This window comes from Cucumis sativus, chromosome 3 (genome assembly GCF_000004075.3).
Source record: "Cucumis sativus cultivar 9930 chromosome 3, Cucumber_9930_V3, whole genome shotgun sequence".
NCBI lineage: Eukaryota > Viridiplantae > Streptophyta > Magnoliopsida > Cucurbitales > Cucurbitaceae > Cucumis > Cucumis sativus.
The window spans coordinates 643591-661243 of NC_026657.2; the positions used below are offsets into that span (position 1 = coordinate 643591).

General features: G+C 31.8%; 3 protein-coding genes and 1 long non-coding RNA gene across 6 annotated transcripts; 1 reads left to right on the top strand and 3 right to left on the bottom strand.

Moving 5' to 3' along the window:
- Positions 1-514: 514 nt before the first annotated feature.
- Positions 515-3552, bottom strand: LOC101214652 (endoglucanase 1). Of its 2 annotated transcripts, XR_004215463.1 has the most exons (8): positions 3283-3552; positions 2961-3170; positions 2633-2833; positions 2456-2548; positions 2195-2356; positions 1968-2079; positions 743-1328; positions 515-711 (listed from the first exon to the last, which is right to left on the bottom strand). XR_004215463.1 is itself a non-coding variant. In XM_004146088.3 (7 exons), the coding sequence occupies exons 1-7, from the start codon at positions 3484-3486 to the stop codon at positions 841-843; spliced, it is 1470 nt and encodes a 489-aa protein (XP_004146136.1). In that variant the 5' UTR covers positions 3487-3552; the 3' UTR covers positions 527-840. The 2 variants fall into 2 exon arrangements, 1 of the variants encoding a protein (XP_004146136.1); XM_004146088.3 differs by having other exon boundaries at positions 527-1328.
- Positions 3553-3678: 126 nt separating this feature from the next.
- LOC116402817 lies at positions 3679-7098 on the top strand. The gene is made up of 2 exons (XR_004215464.1): positions 3679-4002; positions 6534-7098. It is a non-coding gene; the product is annotated as an uncharacterized LOC116402817 (long non-coding RNA).
- Positions 7099-7226: 128 nt separating this feature from the next.
- LOC101210861 (beta-carotene isomerase D27, chloroplastic) lies at positions 7227-10601 on the bottom strand. The gene is made up of 6 exons (XM_011651992.2): positions 9987-10601; positions 9411-9503; positions 8276-8337; positions 8017-8123; positions 7629-7724; positions 7227-7501 (listed from the first exon to the last, which is right to left on the bottom strand). Exons 1-6 carry the CDS (start codon positions 10368-10370, stop codon positions 7452-7454), a joined length of 792 nt encoding a protein of 263 aa, XP_011650294.1. The 5' UTR covers positions 10371-10601; the 3' UTR covers positions 7227-7451.
- A 1926-nt stretch (positions 10602-12527) lies between these two features.
- Positions 12528-14943, bottom strand: LOC101210622 (transcription factor MYC3). Of its 2 annotated transcripts, none has more exons than XM_011651993.2 (3): positions 14507-14943; positions 13591-14060; positions 12528-13391 (listed from the first exon to the last, which is right to left on the bottom strand). In XM_011651993.2, the coding sequence occupies exons 1-3, from the start codon at positions 14800-14802 to the stop codon at positions 12757-12759; spliced, it is 1401 nt and encodes a 466-aa protein (XP_011650295.2). In that variant the 5' UTR covers positions 14803-14943; the 3' UTR covers positions 12528-12756. The 2 variants fall into 2 exon arrangements, with proteins under 2 accessions (XP_011650295.2, XP_004146202.3); XM_004146154.3 differs by having other exon boundaries at positions 12528-13334; positions 14507-14941.
- Positions 14944-17653: the final 2710 nt, after the last annotated feature.

A 17653-nucleotide genomic window follows, 5' to 3' on the forward strand; every position in this document is an offset into this window, starting at 1 on the left:
ATGCCATCAGTTTAATGTGCAAAGGTCAATCCAACTCAATCATGATTTTCAGGTCATCAAATTGATTTTTCTTTCTTTCTTAACTTAGACTATTTTTTCATTTTTTTTTCTTTTTCTATTAAAAGTTGAATTTTTGTAGTAAAAAAAAAATCTCGATATATTATATTAATATTTGAAAAAAATTATAATCAAATATAAAACAAGCATTCTAGGTAAAGTTCATGGTCTACTTTCAAATCCATTCAAAATATAAATAGAAAACATTAAAAATTATTTTATGCAAAGTTTACGTATACATTCAAATTCATTCAATAATATATAATAATAAAAAGTTGACTATGTTACTAAATCTTATAACCCAACCTAACCTTAAATATATATTTTTAAAAGTTTTTCAATCCAACTCAACACTTTGGGTTGTGGATAGTTCAATTGGTCGGTTACTTTGAATATTTTAGTTTCATCTCCATTTGAATTATACCTATATCATGCGAAAACTTATCTTAAATAGATGTTGCACCGACAATTGATTTGACTGACATTAAGACAATCAAAAGAACACATTACTCGAGAAAGTCATCAGTGAGATGTTAGGCACAGTGCTAATTGATGAGATCCAAATTGACAACCTACTTAAGACTCATATGTATAAGTCAAATCATAGCAAGATATCTACCTTCGAAGTTTCCGACTTACTTTAATATACTTTTGTTTTAGCTCCAAGTGGAGATTTGAACTTCTGACCCGAGCTAAACCCTAGACGCTAAACCCTAAACACAATCTTATAGGACGAAATTCCAATCATCTCTCCTTCCTTCTTAACTAAAATGTAACTATCTACTAAGTTGTTTTTGCAAAAAAGGCTAAGGCACCAACAAGTGGAGCGTTTATATAAGTAGCTGGCTCCGACTGCTGATAGTTATTCCGATCGTCGGAAAATTTATCGCCATTATCAGGTCCACCAACAATGGCACCAAGGAGCAGATTTGGGTTTGGCGAAGAAGAGTACAGGAACTGGAAACCATCATTGCAAGAAACTCGATTAGGGTGTGAATGAAGGGACGGTACAGAGGAACCTCTGTGATGAATATGCTGAGGGTATCGTTCTCCAAATCCCACCATGTATGACATTTTCTCTGGATTTTCTCCCAATATGTAATCAACTTGTTTCTTTGCTTGTGCTATTAGGTCTTCTGGTGAAATCCTTGAAGTCCCACATCGAATGGATCCCCCATTGGAGCTTAGGTATTTTGCGTATGTCAGAAGAAGAAACGCTGCTGAAGTTACATATTGCAGGTTGCTCTCGCTTCCTTTGAAAAATAGTCCTCCTGTAATTTTCAATTTCTTTGAGCATGGCGTGTTTTCGTTCAAATTAGCTTGTCTGTGTACTATCTCTTCTTTTGATTCTTTGTGTATAGGGTTGAATTACATAAATCGTGTACTTTTGGCTAAGGTTATTTTGGTTTAAATTTTGATCTCTATACTTTCAAAATGTTTTTATAATCGAACATGGTCCTTTTACTTTTATTTTATATTTTAAAGAACCAAAAAACGAAACCATAAAGATTGAAACGATCATTTTGAAAGTATAAGAACCAAAATAAATTAAGACGGAAAGTGTAGGAACCAAAAGAGTATTTAAAAACCAATCAACCATATATTTATTAATTTATCAACTTTGGCACTCTTGAGAAAGTATTGGGTGGATAACTGTTAGGTAGCAATCATAAATTAATAGTAAAGGACAAAAGTTGTCTTTTTTATAGGTGGATGTAATGAAATAGACATTCTGAAAGTCATGGGCAATAATGTCTTTTTCGGTCTTTGTTGTAAAGTTTTAAGGACTAAAATGAACATTTTTTTAATTCAGGGACCAATATGGAAAAATGTTCGATATTTAGGGACGAAAATAGGATTAAGACTGTATGTAAACAAATGTCAAGGAAACAGTTTATGTTATTGCTAACCAGGAGTATATTGACCACTAGAAGTGGAAGTTCCTGGAATGAGGGAGCATATGTAATTATCTGAGTGTGCTTTATAGATTTGGAACTCCTCCGAACTTTGCACTAAGAAATCCTGTGGCATAGGTCCACATCATGAAAAAATCATCAAGCTTTAGTTTAGGAATTAGATTCTGGACATATATATATATATATATATATATTTTTATCAAGAGAGAGCAAAGACAGACCTGGGAGAGAAGGATCTTGGTTCCAGGGCGTTTGTCGTCCCAGCTAAAAGTGTAGTCGTCTTCTTCGGCTCCTAGTATATGGCCATTGGACTGTATATAGCTTAAATGAATGCTGTTTTTTGAGGCTTTGTAAACCCACGAGGCAGCCCATAGAAGCTCATCCTGATACAAGTCAATACGAACTCAGGAAAAAGAACACCTTGAAGGAAAAAAAAAGATTGAAAACAAGTAGATGTATGGTCATCTTATCTTCTTACTTACATTGTATCCCGAGTAAGAACAGTAAAATGGACAGACCACTGAATGGAGTGAATCACTGTAAGAACCTCTATGCTTGTCTGCTAAATCGAATACCTGCATTGCATTAAATGGGAACTTGTTACTTTGTTTAGAGCATAATGACATGCAATGTGTATGAGGAATGAGAGTATGATTTACTTTTAAGGCTGCGTCCAGTAATTTGTTAGAATAAGAAGGGTCGGATGCTTTGAACACGATTGAAGCTGCAGCCAACGCAGCTGCGGTCTCTGCTGCTACATCAGAGCCTGGGTTTTGAGCAGTTATCTTATACACAGTACGTGGCGTGTCCATGTCTTCTGGCCTTTCCCAACATTTATGATCTAGGTTTGGATCTCCCACCTTCACACAAGTTTACTACTTACGTTAAAATCATTCTTGTCGTAGTGATTATTATTATCTTAACCATCACATTCTTTTTCCTTTCCTCTCTTTCTCTCACAAATTTGTTTACGGTCACTCTACTCACTTGAACATATAAGACATCAGGTGCAGCAGTAGCAGCTTTCAATAGATAATCCGACCCCCAACGAACTGCTGCTCTTGCATTCTCAATCTCATTCCCCATCGAGTCGCCAAACTCAATGACACTCCAAGCCAGCAATGTAGTAGTAAAGGCCATTGGCAAGCCAAACTTGACATTATCCCCAGCATCATAGTAGCCACCAACAAGGTCAACCTGAAAAGTTCATATTCACATCCCATTAAGTTAGAGCCTAAGTTATTTATCAACTAGATTAGACTTATAGAAGTTACAAACATCACAATAAGAAAAATGGAAGTAAGCACACATGATAGGAGGAGCCATCTGATAAGGCTGAATCAGCTCTCCATGTGAGACGTTGGTTAGAGGGCAGCTTTCCGGATCGCTGTCCCTCAAAGAAAAGAATAGAATACTGAAGAGCAGTAGAATAATGTTGAGAAGTGAAAGCAGAGGAAGATAAGGTAAAGAGAGACAAAATGAAGTAGAGAGCCAAAGTGATTGAGAAAGACATTGTAATATCGTTATAAGTTGTAATATAACACACTCACTTGGAATGATGAATGAAATAGAGGTGAAGTGGGGTGTTATTTATAGAGAAAGAAGTTTAGTTTAATGTTGGTTCAGAGAGAAATTGTTCACGGGATCAACTGCGCCAAATTGGAAGTTAATAGGTGAGGTAAAGACAAACCAACTTTACCGTTGGGATTGGATTGGATAAAGGAATGAGAAAGTCAGAGAGAAAGAAGAAAATACTTAAGTATTGAATTGAATTTTTGAGGTTATTGTTTAGTATTGAAATATTAGGAAAAGTAAGGCGTAATTTACGTGGAAAAAAAAGAAGGGGGAGAAACTTTGGATGCCAAAATAAGAGGCGGAAATACAGAATTGAATATAGGATCTCAGGAATTTGTCTGTATTTGTAAAATGAGAAGAGTCACGGGTGTTTTTATTTTTTCAGGATGACTTTGCTTTGGTTTGCTCAGCTCAGCTCACATGAGTTTCTCTTTTGCTACCAACAATACAAAAGGTAGAAATTATGCATTCTTTAAGTTTCATTTCTTGTGATTGGCAAGTGGGATAATTCTGAACTTTCACATGTGTCTTCTTTGTTAAATTCTCTAGAAACATATTATAAATGTATGTCTGATAATGATTTGTGGTAGAATAAATCAATCCCTTAAACATTCTTTAGAAACCTAACTAAGTTATCTTACCCTAAACCATGTTATAGCTTTAAAGACTCTTGGGAAAACCACCCGAAGAATTGATGTTTATGGGTTTTCAAAATGTAAGTTTTTAGTCTCAATTTTTGTTGAGAATAGGTTTAGAAGATTTCTGAAGTATTTTTTCTTAATAATTATTTTATGTAATTATATGAAAATTTCAAGTTAAGAATAAGGAAGTTATTTTAAATGACTAAAGTATAGCATAATATCAAAGTCTATTTGGAATAGACAACGATAGACCACGATAAACTACTATTTGTGTCTATTTGTATCATGATTTCCATGATAAACACATATAGTAGTAGTCTGTCTCAGATAGACGGTGAGATTTTACTATATTTGTAAATATTTTGATTCATTTCTATATTTGAAAACAACCCTATAAAATAAGTTCAAAAAATAGATTTAGAGAAAAGAGGTAATTTTCTTTAAAAGATATATTTCTCTTGAAATAATAATAGTAAATATTGCACACACTGTTTAACCTTATTTAAAAAAATTTCGGGACTAAAAAGCTAAATTTTGAAAACTTTGTAATCAAATACACTTACTATATGGACCAAATAAACATAAATCTGATAGTTTAAGAACTCAAATGGTAATTTTGGTCTAAGGAAGAACCGAATAGGAAAAGAACGGAAAAAAGAAAAGATAATTTCTTTCCTGAAATGGGAATTCAAAATGACCAACCTCCCTATATTGTGGAGAGATGTTTAAAATCGTAAAAAATCATTCGGCTACAGACAAATTCAAAAGTTTGGTCATTCAAAGTGAGGAAATGACAAACTTGTTAAATTACCATTTTCATCCCTAAACTTTTTTTGTTCTTATTTATTTAGTCACTAAACTTCTAAAATTAGAGTTCCTAACCTTAAACCTTAAACTTTCAATTTTGTGTTTGGTAGGTTCATAAATTTTAAAAAACATGAAAGTTCAGTTACTAGATTTGTAATTTTAAATGTTTGAGAACAAAAAAGATGCAAAATCTCGACTAAATCTCTAATTTGAAACTAAATAAAACTATACATTGATACCTTGGATCCTCATAGAAGGTTATGTGACATCCTTTGTTGCTTTTGTTATGGACAAAGATGGTAGATGAATTTTTCCCAAGGATATCTACATTCCCCATTTCCTAAATTTATTGTATTCCTATCCTGTGAGAGCAATTTGGCTTATGTCCTATCATATCACTCTAGTATAGAGACTTATTGAGGGTTTATTTTGTTATTTCAATGAAACTCGGTTCAATTATTTGATTATATCGAAAAATTGTAAAGAAAGTGTGATATATGAACTAATAATGTGCACTTAGCCTAGTGGTGAAGGAAACATCAAGAGAAAAAAACTGAAGATCTAGTTCACAACTTCAATTCATGGTGGCCACTACCTAGGATTTAATATCTTATCGATTTTCTTGAAACCCAAACGATGTTAGGTCAAACAGATTGTTTCATGAGATTGATCAAGGTGCGTGTTCGTTGACTTGAACACTTGCAAATATATAAGAAAAAGAAAGAGCTAAGTCTCAATCCAATCAATGATGAGTAATTAGAACAATAAAAAAAATGGCATGTTGCCACTAGGATTTGGACCGAAATCTTCAACCACTGCCCTTCCTAGAAAATTATTGTGATTGTTATTTTTGTCTCGTGTATTAATATATTAATCTAGAAATCATAATGTTGTCAATTTTCTTGCTAATTGTTTGAAAACGAGAAGATTTAATTAATAATGCTTTGTTCATTCTTGGAAGCCTTCTACATTTGGCCTTGATTTACGGTTTAGTGTCCATTATGGAAGAAAAAAAGAATTTGTATTGCGTGTTAATGATATTAAAATTAGGCGAAATATAGGGTTTAGCAGTTAAAACATTTTTTTGTTATCTTTTCATTTATGTTCCCATTGTGTAAAAAGGCTCCACACTATTAAAACATTTTTTTGTTATTTTTTCATTTATGTTCCCATCTTGTAAAAAGGCTCCACACTAATTCACACTAATTCCTCACTGTGGTAAAAATGTTTGTGGGTGTATTCTACTTTGTACCTAACTTTGTGCAGTCCATCTAAGTGTCTAATTGGAAGATTCAATGTGTTTTAATGTTCGTTTTCTTTTTGTGATTCAAGAGAATGCATGTAGATGAGTGGAGCGTAGTGTTATATTACTCTAAACTCACGCGGCATAATACTTATTAATTGGTCGAAAGTTAAAAGGATCTAGCTGTGTAACATGGACATGTGGAGAAGAAAATTAGTACTATGTTCTTCTAATGTGCTTAGTAGTAAGTAGTATGTGATGTAAATTTAGTGACATTTCTTATTTGCTTTGTAGGTGACCTGCCAAGCTTACGTGCAACTATGGTCACAATTTCACAGACAAAAACACAAGAGTATTATTTGCTTCAAATGGTACATGCTTGGATCCTCCAATAAGGTTGTGCTTTGTGTTTTTGTTAAAGAGAAAAAACCAACTGCTGGCTTTTTGTTGTTGGTATTGTTGAAAACACAATGCCAAATTGTTGGTTTATAAGATTAGTTGTTTTCTGTACAAGTTGGTTAAAATATTTAGGGGATATCATCACTTGGTTGTTGGCTCAAATTGACATTGAAAACCGACTTGTTTGTTCCATCGGTTGGAGATTGTTAACCTTGGTTGAAATCAACGAGAACTCCAACGAAGTTAGAAAAACACCAAGAAAGAGGTGAAGAGGGTATGTTTAACATATACTAATTGAGTTGTTCGCGAATCATGTGGTTGGAAAAGTGTATTTCAACCTCATTGATTGAACCATTGACTACATGGACAAATTTTCTTCCTTGTATAACTCTTTTAAAGGTAATAATTAAGTGTATAACAACATTTATGAATGATTGCAAATATAGAAAATTTCTATATAGATCTATGAGTTATATCTGCAAATTATTTTTCGTGATCCATTTTTTCGATGAAAATATATTTTTCCATGTTCTTACTAATTAGTTGTTAACCATAAGACTAATTAATTGATGGTATATGATCAAACTCTCATCAAAATAAAAATAATATACACCATGAAAAATTTCCCTATATTCTTATAAACATGTTAAGAAGATTATCTTCTTGATTGTATATTATCTAGCAAACACAATATCGTTTGCAAAGAAATAACAACGTTATTGCCTCCCGACTAGCAAGATAATCTATACGCTCTAGTATGGATCCAACAACGTATGACTGTATGAGTGTATTACTAGAAGTACCCCAATGTATTTAAGCTAGCAATTTAGGACATAAGGGAGCACTAGTAATTGCCATAGAACCTGCCAACCACACAAGAAGACACATTAATAAGTTGATCAAAACCAAGGGCACTTCTTAATTTTTTTTTTTCTATATCAAATATGGTTGATCATTGGAATAATGCAAAGCAAAACAAATTCCTCTTACATATATCTTTGTAGCAAGGTTGTTTGGAAACTGGATCCTCTTCAAATGGTGGTGGAACTTGCCCATATATCATCTCACAGCTCATGTCTTCAAAATCTAACGACGAGAACAATTTAAATCTAATATCTTCGCTCCAAACATAGCTAATAAAGTTAAAAAAAATACTTTTGATCCGATTAAGTCATTGTACTTTAATGTTACAACTATTTAAATATTTAAATCAAATTGTTACATGCTAAAGCTAAAGCAAATGTATAGGAATTAAATTGTTACTTCTATAAAAGTACGTACGTTCAAGATCAAAAGTGGCTTTTGACCTAACCAGAAATCTAGATATCCTTGTAAAACATATTACGATATTGAAAAGAAAGATTCACAGAATACATACTAGGATTCATGGTGAGAGGGAGTCCAAATTCATTGGTGAAGAAATCTTGTGTAGGTATCTTGCACATATTCACACACATACCTACACATCCACTGTTCTCTAGGTACCTAAGATGGGAATACATTGCAAAGAAAAAGACAATCAAATATATATATATATATATATATATATATATATATGTGCTTATGTAATTGTAGATTGATAGAAGAATTTGCACATCGCTGTGTGAAACCTGCCATAATGAAAATGGATTTTATACCTGCATTTCTTTATATGAACTCCACTTCTTTGCTTTATACCATTTACCTCCACTTCCACAACCTAAAACAGGAGGAAAGGTTTCTTTCATTCATATTGAAAGTTTATATGTCAAAATTACTCAGTAAAATGCCAATGCATGGTTTCTGCTGTCACAGCCTCTAATAGTAATCAGATCACCCTCCAACAAAAGATCATTTGATGGTTATTGTAGGTGAAATTGGACCTAGCTAGGCTTGAATAAGCCTAGGGCTAATTAGATCTAATCCTAACTAATTTAAGACTAGGCGATTCTCTTTATAAGTATATGAGGTAACTTTAAGTTCAAGCTTCATTTAAATTCTGAAGTTTTCTACCTCTCCAACTTTGGCATTAGAGACAGTTTTCTTTGTTTTGCATGTATGTTACCTCTTCTCCCAAATTACAAGCTTATGTTGAAGGCTTGGTAAACTGCGTTCCTAATTAAAATCCTAAAATGGAACTTGTTTTGGGATTCTGCATTTTAGCTCACAGCAGGGGATCACAAGTAAACTTCGTTTGAGAAAGATATAAACAAACTTAACATAACATAGCATCAATGGCAGAAAGAAACTAACCACGACAAAGAGTTTATATTGAAAGGTATTTAAAATTTAAATAAATAAGACTCCGTTTTGGTAACCATTAACGTTCTTCCTTTGTTTTCTACATTTTACCAATGATTTAGAAGCTAAACTAAAATTTGAAAACTAAAAAAGGTAGCTTGTTGAAATGTTGTTTTTGTTTTTGCTAGAGCCTTTGTACTTAAAAGAAAGAATGCAAATCATCGTAAGAATGGAGAGAAAACGAGCTTAATCTACTCAAACTAAAAACAAAAGATGAAACAGTTACTAAACGAGACTAAGTTTGAAAACCTTAAGTCGACGAAGAACCGTAAATTTAATTATACCTATACCCTTGGTCTAAACAAAAGCCATCTACGATATAGAACGCAAGCAATTTCAAATCATTCACTAACATTACTTGTTCAATAGCTATTCAAAGCATGTATGTGCAAAACCGATTCTACAGAAAACAGAGAGTACTAAGTGAAACAAAATATACAAAGAGATTCATAAAGATGAGGGCATTTTGAAGATTTAATGAAATGAAAATACCTCGGAAGGGCCGACTAACCACTGAAAGAATGGAACTGTTATTAAAGCATTGAATTCACAAGCCCATTTCGTTGGTGGGAACAATTTCCTGAACTGCCAGCATCAGCTTCTGATTTAGTCCACAATGATATATTGAAGAAGATGAAAATATAATCCCTAAATATGGTTTTTCTATGTCCTTTGATTGCAAATAAAAGAAGGGTTATGGGTCAAAACGAGCTAAAAGACAAGCATAACTCAGCTGCACTATAAATATATTATCGATCAAGAAGTCTATGATTCAATTCTTTATATCCATAAGGGTCGTGAAATTTGAACCTTTCCAGACTTTTCAATGCGATTTGACCTTATTTACCGTCGGGTATTGAAAATGGTAAAAGTTTTATGTAGAATTCATTTAAATGCACCTACACAACCATTCTTCAAAATGGAAATTCAAATTATTTTTCCAATGAACCACAGCACAGTATGATGTTCAACAGTTTAACTTCATATATTCTGTTACGTGAAAACAACCCCATTGAATAATTTGTTCGAATGAAGCTAAAAGAGAAAAGATAAGAGAAAAGGTATGACCTGAGCCGGGGCGCCGGGAGGGAGCATAGACAAGAGAACCTCACGAACGACGATCTGCTGTTGCATTCGGGTTTTCCCTTGCATTACTCTCTTTGAAACATCAACAAACCTTTCATAATCATAAAGAAAATCCCACCATAACCCTTCTTTCTTCTTCCTTTGCTCTTTAGCATTTGCAAATTTCTCCATTTTCCTTGCAAACAGTGTCATAAAAACCTTCTCGAACGGTCCATCATTGTACTTTGTTTTCTGCCCCAATGGAGCTGGCTCACCTGATGCCTCTGCTATCCCACATCTAATAAATCTGCTCTTTATCTTTCTATTCCTAATCTCCTTTGGAGGAGCTGTGAAGAATTGGATGCTTTGTAGCTTCAAAACCACCATCAAAAGCACTTCCTTTAGGAAAACAAAAAAACTACTTTCTTTCTTTCCTTCCAACAAAATCTCTTCGGTATGGTTAGTATATGTTTCTTCTTCCTTCCTATTATTTCACTTTATCCAATATCATATCTTATGATGCTTAGAATAATTCAAAGTTTTGGGTGGCTGAAATAGCCTTACATTTTTTTACCATTCACAATCTTAAATGTTTGGCTAGCTTAGAACCATAAGGAAAGTTTTACGTCTTAGACCAATATCTTACGATCTAACTTTATATGTTCAAGAAAGACGAGACAACATCAAGGAAACAAAACTTTAAAAAGAGGGCAATACAAGAGAAGTACGATAGGTATGTGTGAAATGGAAAATGAAAACACGCATTTTGAGATTTTTTAAATGAATAATATCATATCATCGTGAAAACCATATAATCAAATCACACAACTCGTTATCTTAAAAGAGTATACGTAATAATGGGTAAGTAATGTTTTGTGATTTTGATTCATAGAGTTTCTTTCTTCTTCTATGACTTGATGGCTTTTGACATGAGGATGAGGTTAGAAGTAGAGATGTGTGGTTGTGGTGTGTGAAGAAATGGATAGGAGCAATATGTGGTGAGTATAAACACTTCAAAATCAACACTCACATGCTTGTGGGACAAAAAAGATTTGAAATTCTACTAAAGTTAGTTTTTATATAGAAAAAAATGGTCTAACTCATGTGTTTCCTCGTTTTTCTCGATTTAAATCGTACTTTGAACATATACTCATTGCTTTTTGTCTATTTATTAGTCAGTCAATCAATTAAGTAGAATGATATTAGCTTTTAGAATTTACACCATCTCTTTCTCAAACTCAAACAATAAACTAGAGTTATTAGAATTTGAACTTCTAATATTTCTCAAGGGTACATAATTCATTGCTTTAACCAAAATTGGAGTAGTCTCCACAAAAGTTCCTTTGTCAACCTAATCAAAGTTACTAATATACTTGATACGACTTTTAACCATTATTGTCAACGACCGTTTTACATATGTTTTGAAATCGTACAAGCACATATATCATATTGATATCGATGTCTCTCTATTAGTGGGTCAAGTCAAGCCAATTGTAATTGTTTTTTACACATACCTTAGATTCTTTTAGTTCAAATTAGAAATAATGTGTTAAAGTGGAATTCAAAGTTGTATTAATTTCATAAGACTGCTCTCAAGTAGGTTTCACAAAGGTTTTACTTAGTCAATATGATATTTAATAGTAATTCATACATGCCATTGATGATCACCTTTTAATTAATTATTTTTGTGAATATGATCTATCATATATCATTCATTTTAAGTATTATGATCCCAAACTAATTGATTATTAACGTGAACACTTAATTTTACCATAAAATTCAATCCAAATATATGATTATATATAGAATAATTCAAAGCATTGGGAAAATGACCTAAAAACCATGTATTATATATATTTTTATCAGCTAGTATATAATTGAAATTAGGGCTAATTAATTTTCTGATGAAAATGAACTTACATACTTTGAAAAATACATAAAAAACATAAAACTTTTTTAGATTATTTGGTTGTTGATGACCCCACAAACTAACATATATACATATGATTATATTATATACTTTATCTCTTATGTTCCCCATTTGAATTTTATATATATATATTTGATCATCAATCTTTTTCCCACTTTAATAAAAGAAAAAGAAAAACCTCACCATGATGATCATGAGTTAACTTCCATTTTAAAACTTGCCCACACACATATATCTTGCAATTCACTCCCTTCTAATTTGAGTATATGCATATGTTTATGTTTCCAAAATATAATAGTAACTAAGCATAAAGGAATAAAATTTGATTAATAATTTGAATATGGCTATTTATGATCTAATACTCAAAAGTAGGCCAAAATGCTTCCATAATCTAAGTTGTATTTGTATTTACGTTATCTATGAGATTTTAGTCCTAAGGTTTAGAAGAGTTCGCTGTATATAGACTCTCTAACTCTATTGACGCGTTTGAATCTACAATATGATAGTTTCTTCTCTAATAATAAGTTGTTTTTTCTGTTTACCTCTTAGGTGAGTGAACTGAACTGGTATATTGTTGATAAGCAATGGAAAAAAATTGATTACACGTAGGAGAATTAAGTTGAAAGTAGATATGCAACATTATATTCATAACATAAGCAAAGACAAGGTATTACATAAGCAAAGACATCCTTGTTGTTTCAACAATACTATTACCTATAGTACAGAATCAGATTCAAGAACATACGTATGGACACAAAAAGCTTAACAAATGCAGACGTACCGAGACTTTAAAGAACGATAAACCGAAAAATAAAGGGAACATTATTTCATGCAGAATCAAGATTATTCAAGTCTTTGAAGTATGGCTGTTCTTAAGGTCCTTTGATCTCTCCAGGCTACCGCATGTGGAACTCTAACAACAACATCTTGCAGCATCATTTCATTTACACTGGACAAACTTGCATGATGAACTTGAAGTCCCAATTCTTTTAGCACATTCAAAAGCCTTGCTGATGGGTAATTTTCATCTCTACATTGAACTCTTACCATTGCTTCTGACCCAATAAGTTGCACCTCTACATTATTGTTGTTGTTGTTGTTGTTGTTTGTGTAACTCGTGATCGAGCTAATTGTTTGCTCAACCGTCGAGATCGTGCTGCTACTAGTTTGATGTTGTGATTGTTTTAGCTTAGACTCCAATTTTTGAACCTTGGACTTTAGCTCTTTGATATACTCTGCTGCATCAGCAAGTAACGAAGCTTTGTCCATTTTTGATACATTTGGAACCACTGATCGGAGCGCGTAGAATCGTTGGTTCAGCTTTTGTCGTCGCTGTCGTTCAGCTTCCACGTGGTTTACCGGCAGCGAGGACAACTCTGTTTTAATATTCTTTGCTGATCTCTTCCCCCTCTTCTTACCAACTGTGTTTTGAATCGATAAAGTTCTCAGAAATGATTTTAGATGACGAAATTTAAATACTGCATTCGAAATGAGTGTAAATATATTATTTTAATCTTTGATTTATCGATAGAGAATTAAAATAATGCAATCGAGCTCACATAGTACATAATCATGAGAGAAATCTAAGAATCATGGCTATTTAGTTAAAAGATTTAAATCACTTCTAAGATAAGTAACAGACAACGAAATTTATTTAAAATCCATCGTTAAACTAACCGTTACTGTTAATTTTGGTTGACATGAAGTTTCCATCAGAGTTATCAGAGAGGGAATCGGAGGACGACCCTCCTCCACCATGGCCCGTCTCTCGCTTGATGAAACCGGAGCACGACGGTGCTTGTGGTTGAATCATTCCTCCACCGCCAATACCCACATGATGATCTTTTTGTTTAAAGAGTGTAGAACTTGTACAAGACGAAGCAGATCCAAAAAGTGATTTTGCATACTGAACTAAACTCCAATCTTGTTTAATCAACTCAGAAGAACCCAATTCCAAAACCCCAACGGACGTAGAAACAAAAACCAACGTTTGAACCCCACGCAAACGTGCTTCTTTTACTCGTTCACAGTCGTACAAATAAAGGCCATTGTCCGCTGTCAACCAGATGTACGCGCTCGAGTCGAAAACCCGGCCGACCACATTATCTACTGCACCATACGTCTGGTTGATGGATCCCGTGTAGTACCTATTAAGAATATGAACAAATGATTAAACATACAATAATATCCATCGACTTTTATTCTCGATCATTTTGATCACTACAAGGCTAGTCGTTGTGTAACATATGAATCCACGATCTATAATATTCAACCTCATGCATAACCTCAATCTCTACTCAACTGAAAAAAAAAAGTTATATAGAGAATACTCCAACTTAATTATCATATTTCAAAAATCTGACATTTAAGTAATATTTTAACTGACTTGAACATATAGTATAGCACCAGAATCCATCCGTTTGAAACTTATGGAATTTCAATAACATTTTACCAAATAAGAAACTTCGTTTTCTCAAACTCTATTATATAACCATTGAGGAGGGAGAGCGTGAGAGAATATCAATAAACATAGCCATATAAGTTGAAACAAAAGCTTTTGAGTTTAGTGGTAACTTAATTTATATATCCCTACCATTCCAAGTTGACAAAATTGCCACCTTCCACTCGATCCATGGAAACGTCATCGAACCCAAAACTAATGAGTTGACAGCCACCACCACCACCACCGCTGCCATTGCCGTCACGTAAATGGCCATCTCCCCAAGTGAAAACAAGATTTCCATTGATATCTTTAGAAGCCAACCAAAAAATGGAGTAAGCCCACCATTCATGGCGATTATGGAGGATAAATTGAAGCCTTTGTTGAAGAGTAGTATTTGAATTTGGTGATGAAGAAGGAGAAATATTGATTTCATCCATAAGTAACATACACAAAACAAATTTTTTAAAAAAAAACACTTGTTTGTTTTAATTTTTTTATGAGATATATGGAGTAGTTATAGAAGATTAAATTGGAGAAGATGCTCAATAGGGTTAAAAAAAAGGAAGGTAGAGAGAAATGAAGATAATAATGTGAAAAATGAAACAATTCATATTATATAGACAGAAGAAAATGAAAGGAAAAGAAAAAAACAATGTTTTTGGATCAACAAATTGAAAGGAGAGCCCACTTTTTGTTTGTGTTTGCTGTTTTAAATGTTGGGTAATTCAATATAATTTTTTACACAAATTCCATGTGCTCAAATAGATCAATTCAACCTTTTTCAGGTTCATGTATATGTGTACATATATATATATATATATTTTCCTGCTGTCTATTTCAATCTGTCTTAATTTCAAGAATATAATAGATTGGGGTTTGTATTTTGAGATACATGATGGAATTTAGGTAATATGAACAACAAAACAGTTTATGTTTTCCACAAAATCTTGTGCGTTTGTGTATTGTGTTCAAACTTGATCTTTGGGGTTTCCTCTTCCTTTCCCTACATTATTTTCATTTCATCTGTACAGCCATAGATATTGTTTGTTTCATATCTTTTTGAGATTTCTCCCAACACAAATTATTATTTCTTCAATTATACAGATACTATTCTTTTGTTAACTCATTTCAACTACAAATTTTTAATTTGATTCTAAATTTGTAATGATTTAATTTTTATCCAAAAAAAATTTATGTCATATTTGAAATTGATTCTTTTGGGGTACGATCCAATGCATAGAAGACACGTGTGTTTTAATATTCTATTTAAATTATATTCGAAATATTTATGTCTTCTTTTCTATATATATATATGCTAATTACTTTAAGCTTCTCAGTAAAAATGAACATGTTTAACTCAATTAAAATTAAATATACTGTAAGATGATTTTGTGAGAAGTTCGATTCACTCTTTCATATTGGTTAAAGAAAAAAGTAATATATATAGATTATCTTGTTATTTGTCTTATTTAATTTCTCCACACCAAAATAGTGTACGACTCAATTATTATGGAACCATGTGTTTAACGTCGTCCTTCATTATTTGTATATGGCTATTCTCAAATAAATAAATAGAAATATATATATATAGTCTTCAACGGTGGAGTTTCCATTTTCTTTTAGATTTCAAAATGTTATACTTTCTGCTCTTAAATATAGGTTTTGTTTTCAACTTAACTTCGACCTATATCATAATTATGTTAGAATTTCATCATTATAATTTTGAGTTTTTGTTGTTTTAATTAACTTTGTTCCTATGTTTCGTAGTTTACATTTTTTTTTATTTGAACTCACTTTCTTTATATATTTTATGTAATTACTTCATTAAATTTCATAAAAATTATCTAATTATCTTCTTTTTTTTAAAAAAAAAATGTTACATATTAGACAAAATTAGATTAAATTAATTACAGGATTGAAATTAAGATGTCACTAATTATGTAATATTTAGGTACACAAAATATTCTCATTCCATGGAAATAAAAATATACATAGTGTGTTGAATGAATGAAGAACATAAGTGGGTGAGAGAAAAGTTGATTGTTATTTCCTTTTGACCCAAAAATATATATATATAAAAAAAAAAAGAATATAAAACAAAAAGTATATGAAAATCCCCACCTCATTACTGACCTAATCAAATCAATTAATTACCATAAGATACCTTTAAAAATAAATCTTCAAAAATAGCAATTGATATCAACTTTACTAATTTCATCATTTTATGCTTTATCTAATAAAGTTGTTAATTAGTTAGATGAAATTGTATAGTTAAGGCAAATTTTGACTAATCTAGAAGATAAAAGGGCAATTTTTTTCTTCTTCTTTCTTTCTTTCTTATCATCATCTTATTTATTACTTTAAAATTGAGACTAATGTAAATTGAACATTTTTCTTAACATTAGCTTTTGCTTATGGAAGAATTATAAATGTGTTGAATTTAAATAGTGAATTGGTGTACACCATTTTAAGTTTGAAAAAATAAAAAATAAAATAACAAGAGTGTCACAACGAGAGCAATTATGTCAGTCGAGTTCGATTGACACTTTCTGTACTCTCAACTTAGTTAAGAGAATAAGAAATGTGAGAAAATAGACTTATGAGTAATAAATCGGTTAAAGATTACACGTAAATATAATAACTAAAAAAACCTCCTTTTTATGTACCTTAATTATTTTCTCCATATTTTGGATCAAATAGTGATGAGGCAACTTAGTTGAGATGTCCAACCTTCGACCTGATCTAGAACTCTTTTTTTATAAAAAAAAGTACGTAAAACTTCATTTCATACCGACCAACTTAATTTTTGTTCTTATCAAGAGTATGTTTGTTTCCAACAAGTTTTTCACAATTTTGTATAAACTTTTTTTAAAAAATTTAAGTTTCAAAAATATTTTTTCTTAGCATTTTTAACGAGAATAATAGTAAAGAGTAAAATAAATATTGAGGCGAACATAACTCAACTGACATACAAATGTGTTTGCAATTAATTAAGGTGTATGTTGTTTGAATTTCTCCTTCTTCTATTATATTAAAACAATATTCAAACCTTATTTCGTCGTTATTACACGTGCTACGTTCAAATTGAGATATTATTTTATTGAAAGAAAAAAAAGTTAAAGAGAAAATGAATCAAACCATATATAGCAAGTACATATTAAAGTTGGAGCATATAATATTTGATATATATGCTTTGAATGTGGCAATTTTAATTAGGTAATATATATATATATTGTGGTGTAAATTATTCTACAATATGAAATTTAACACCTAATTATATATATCTTTGTCAATTAT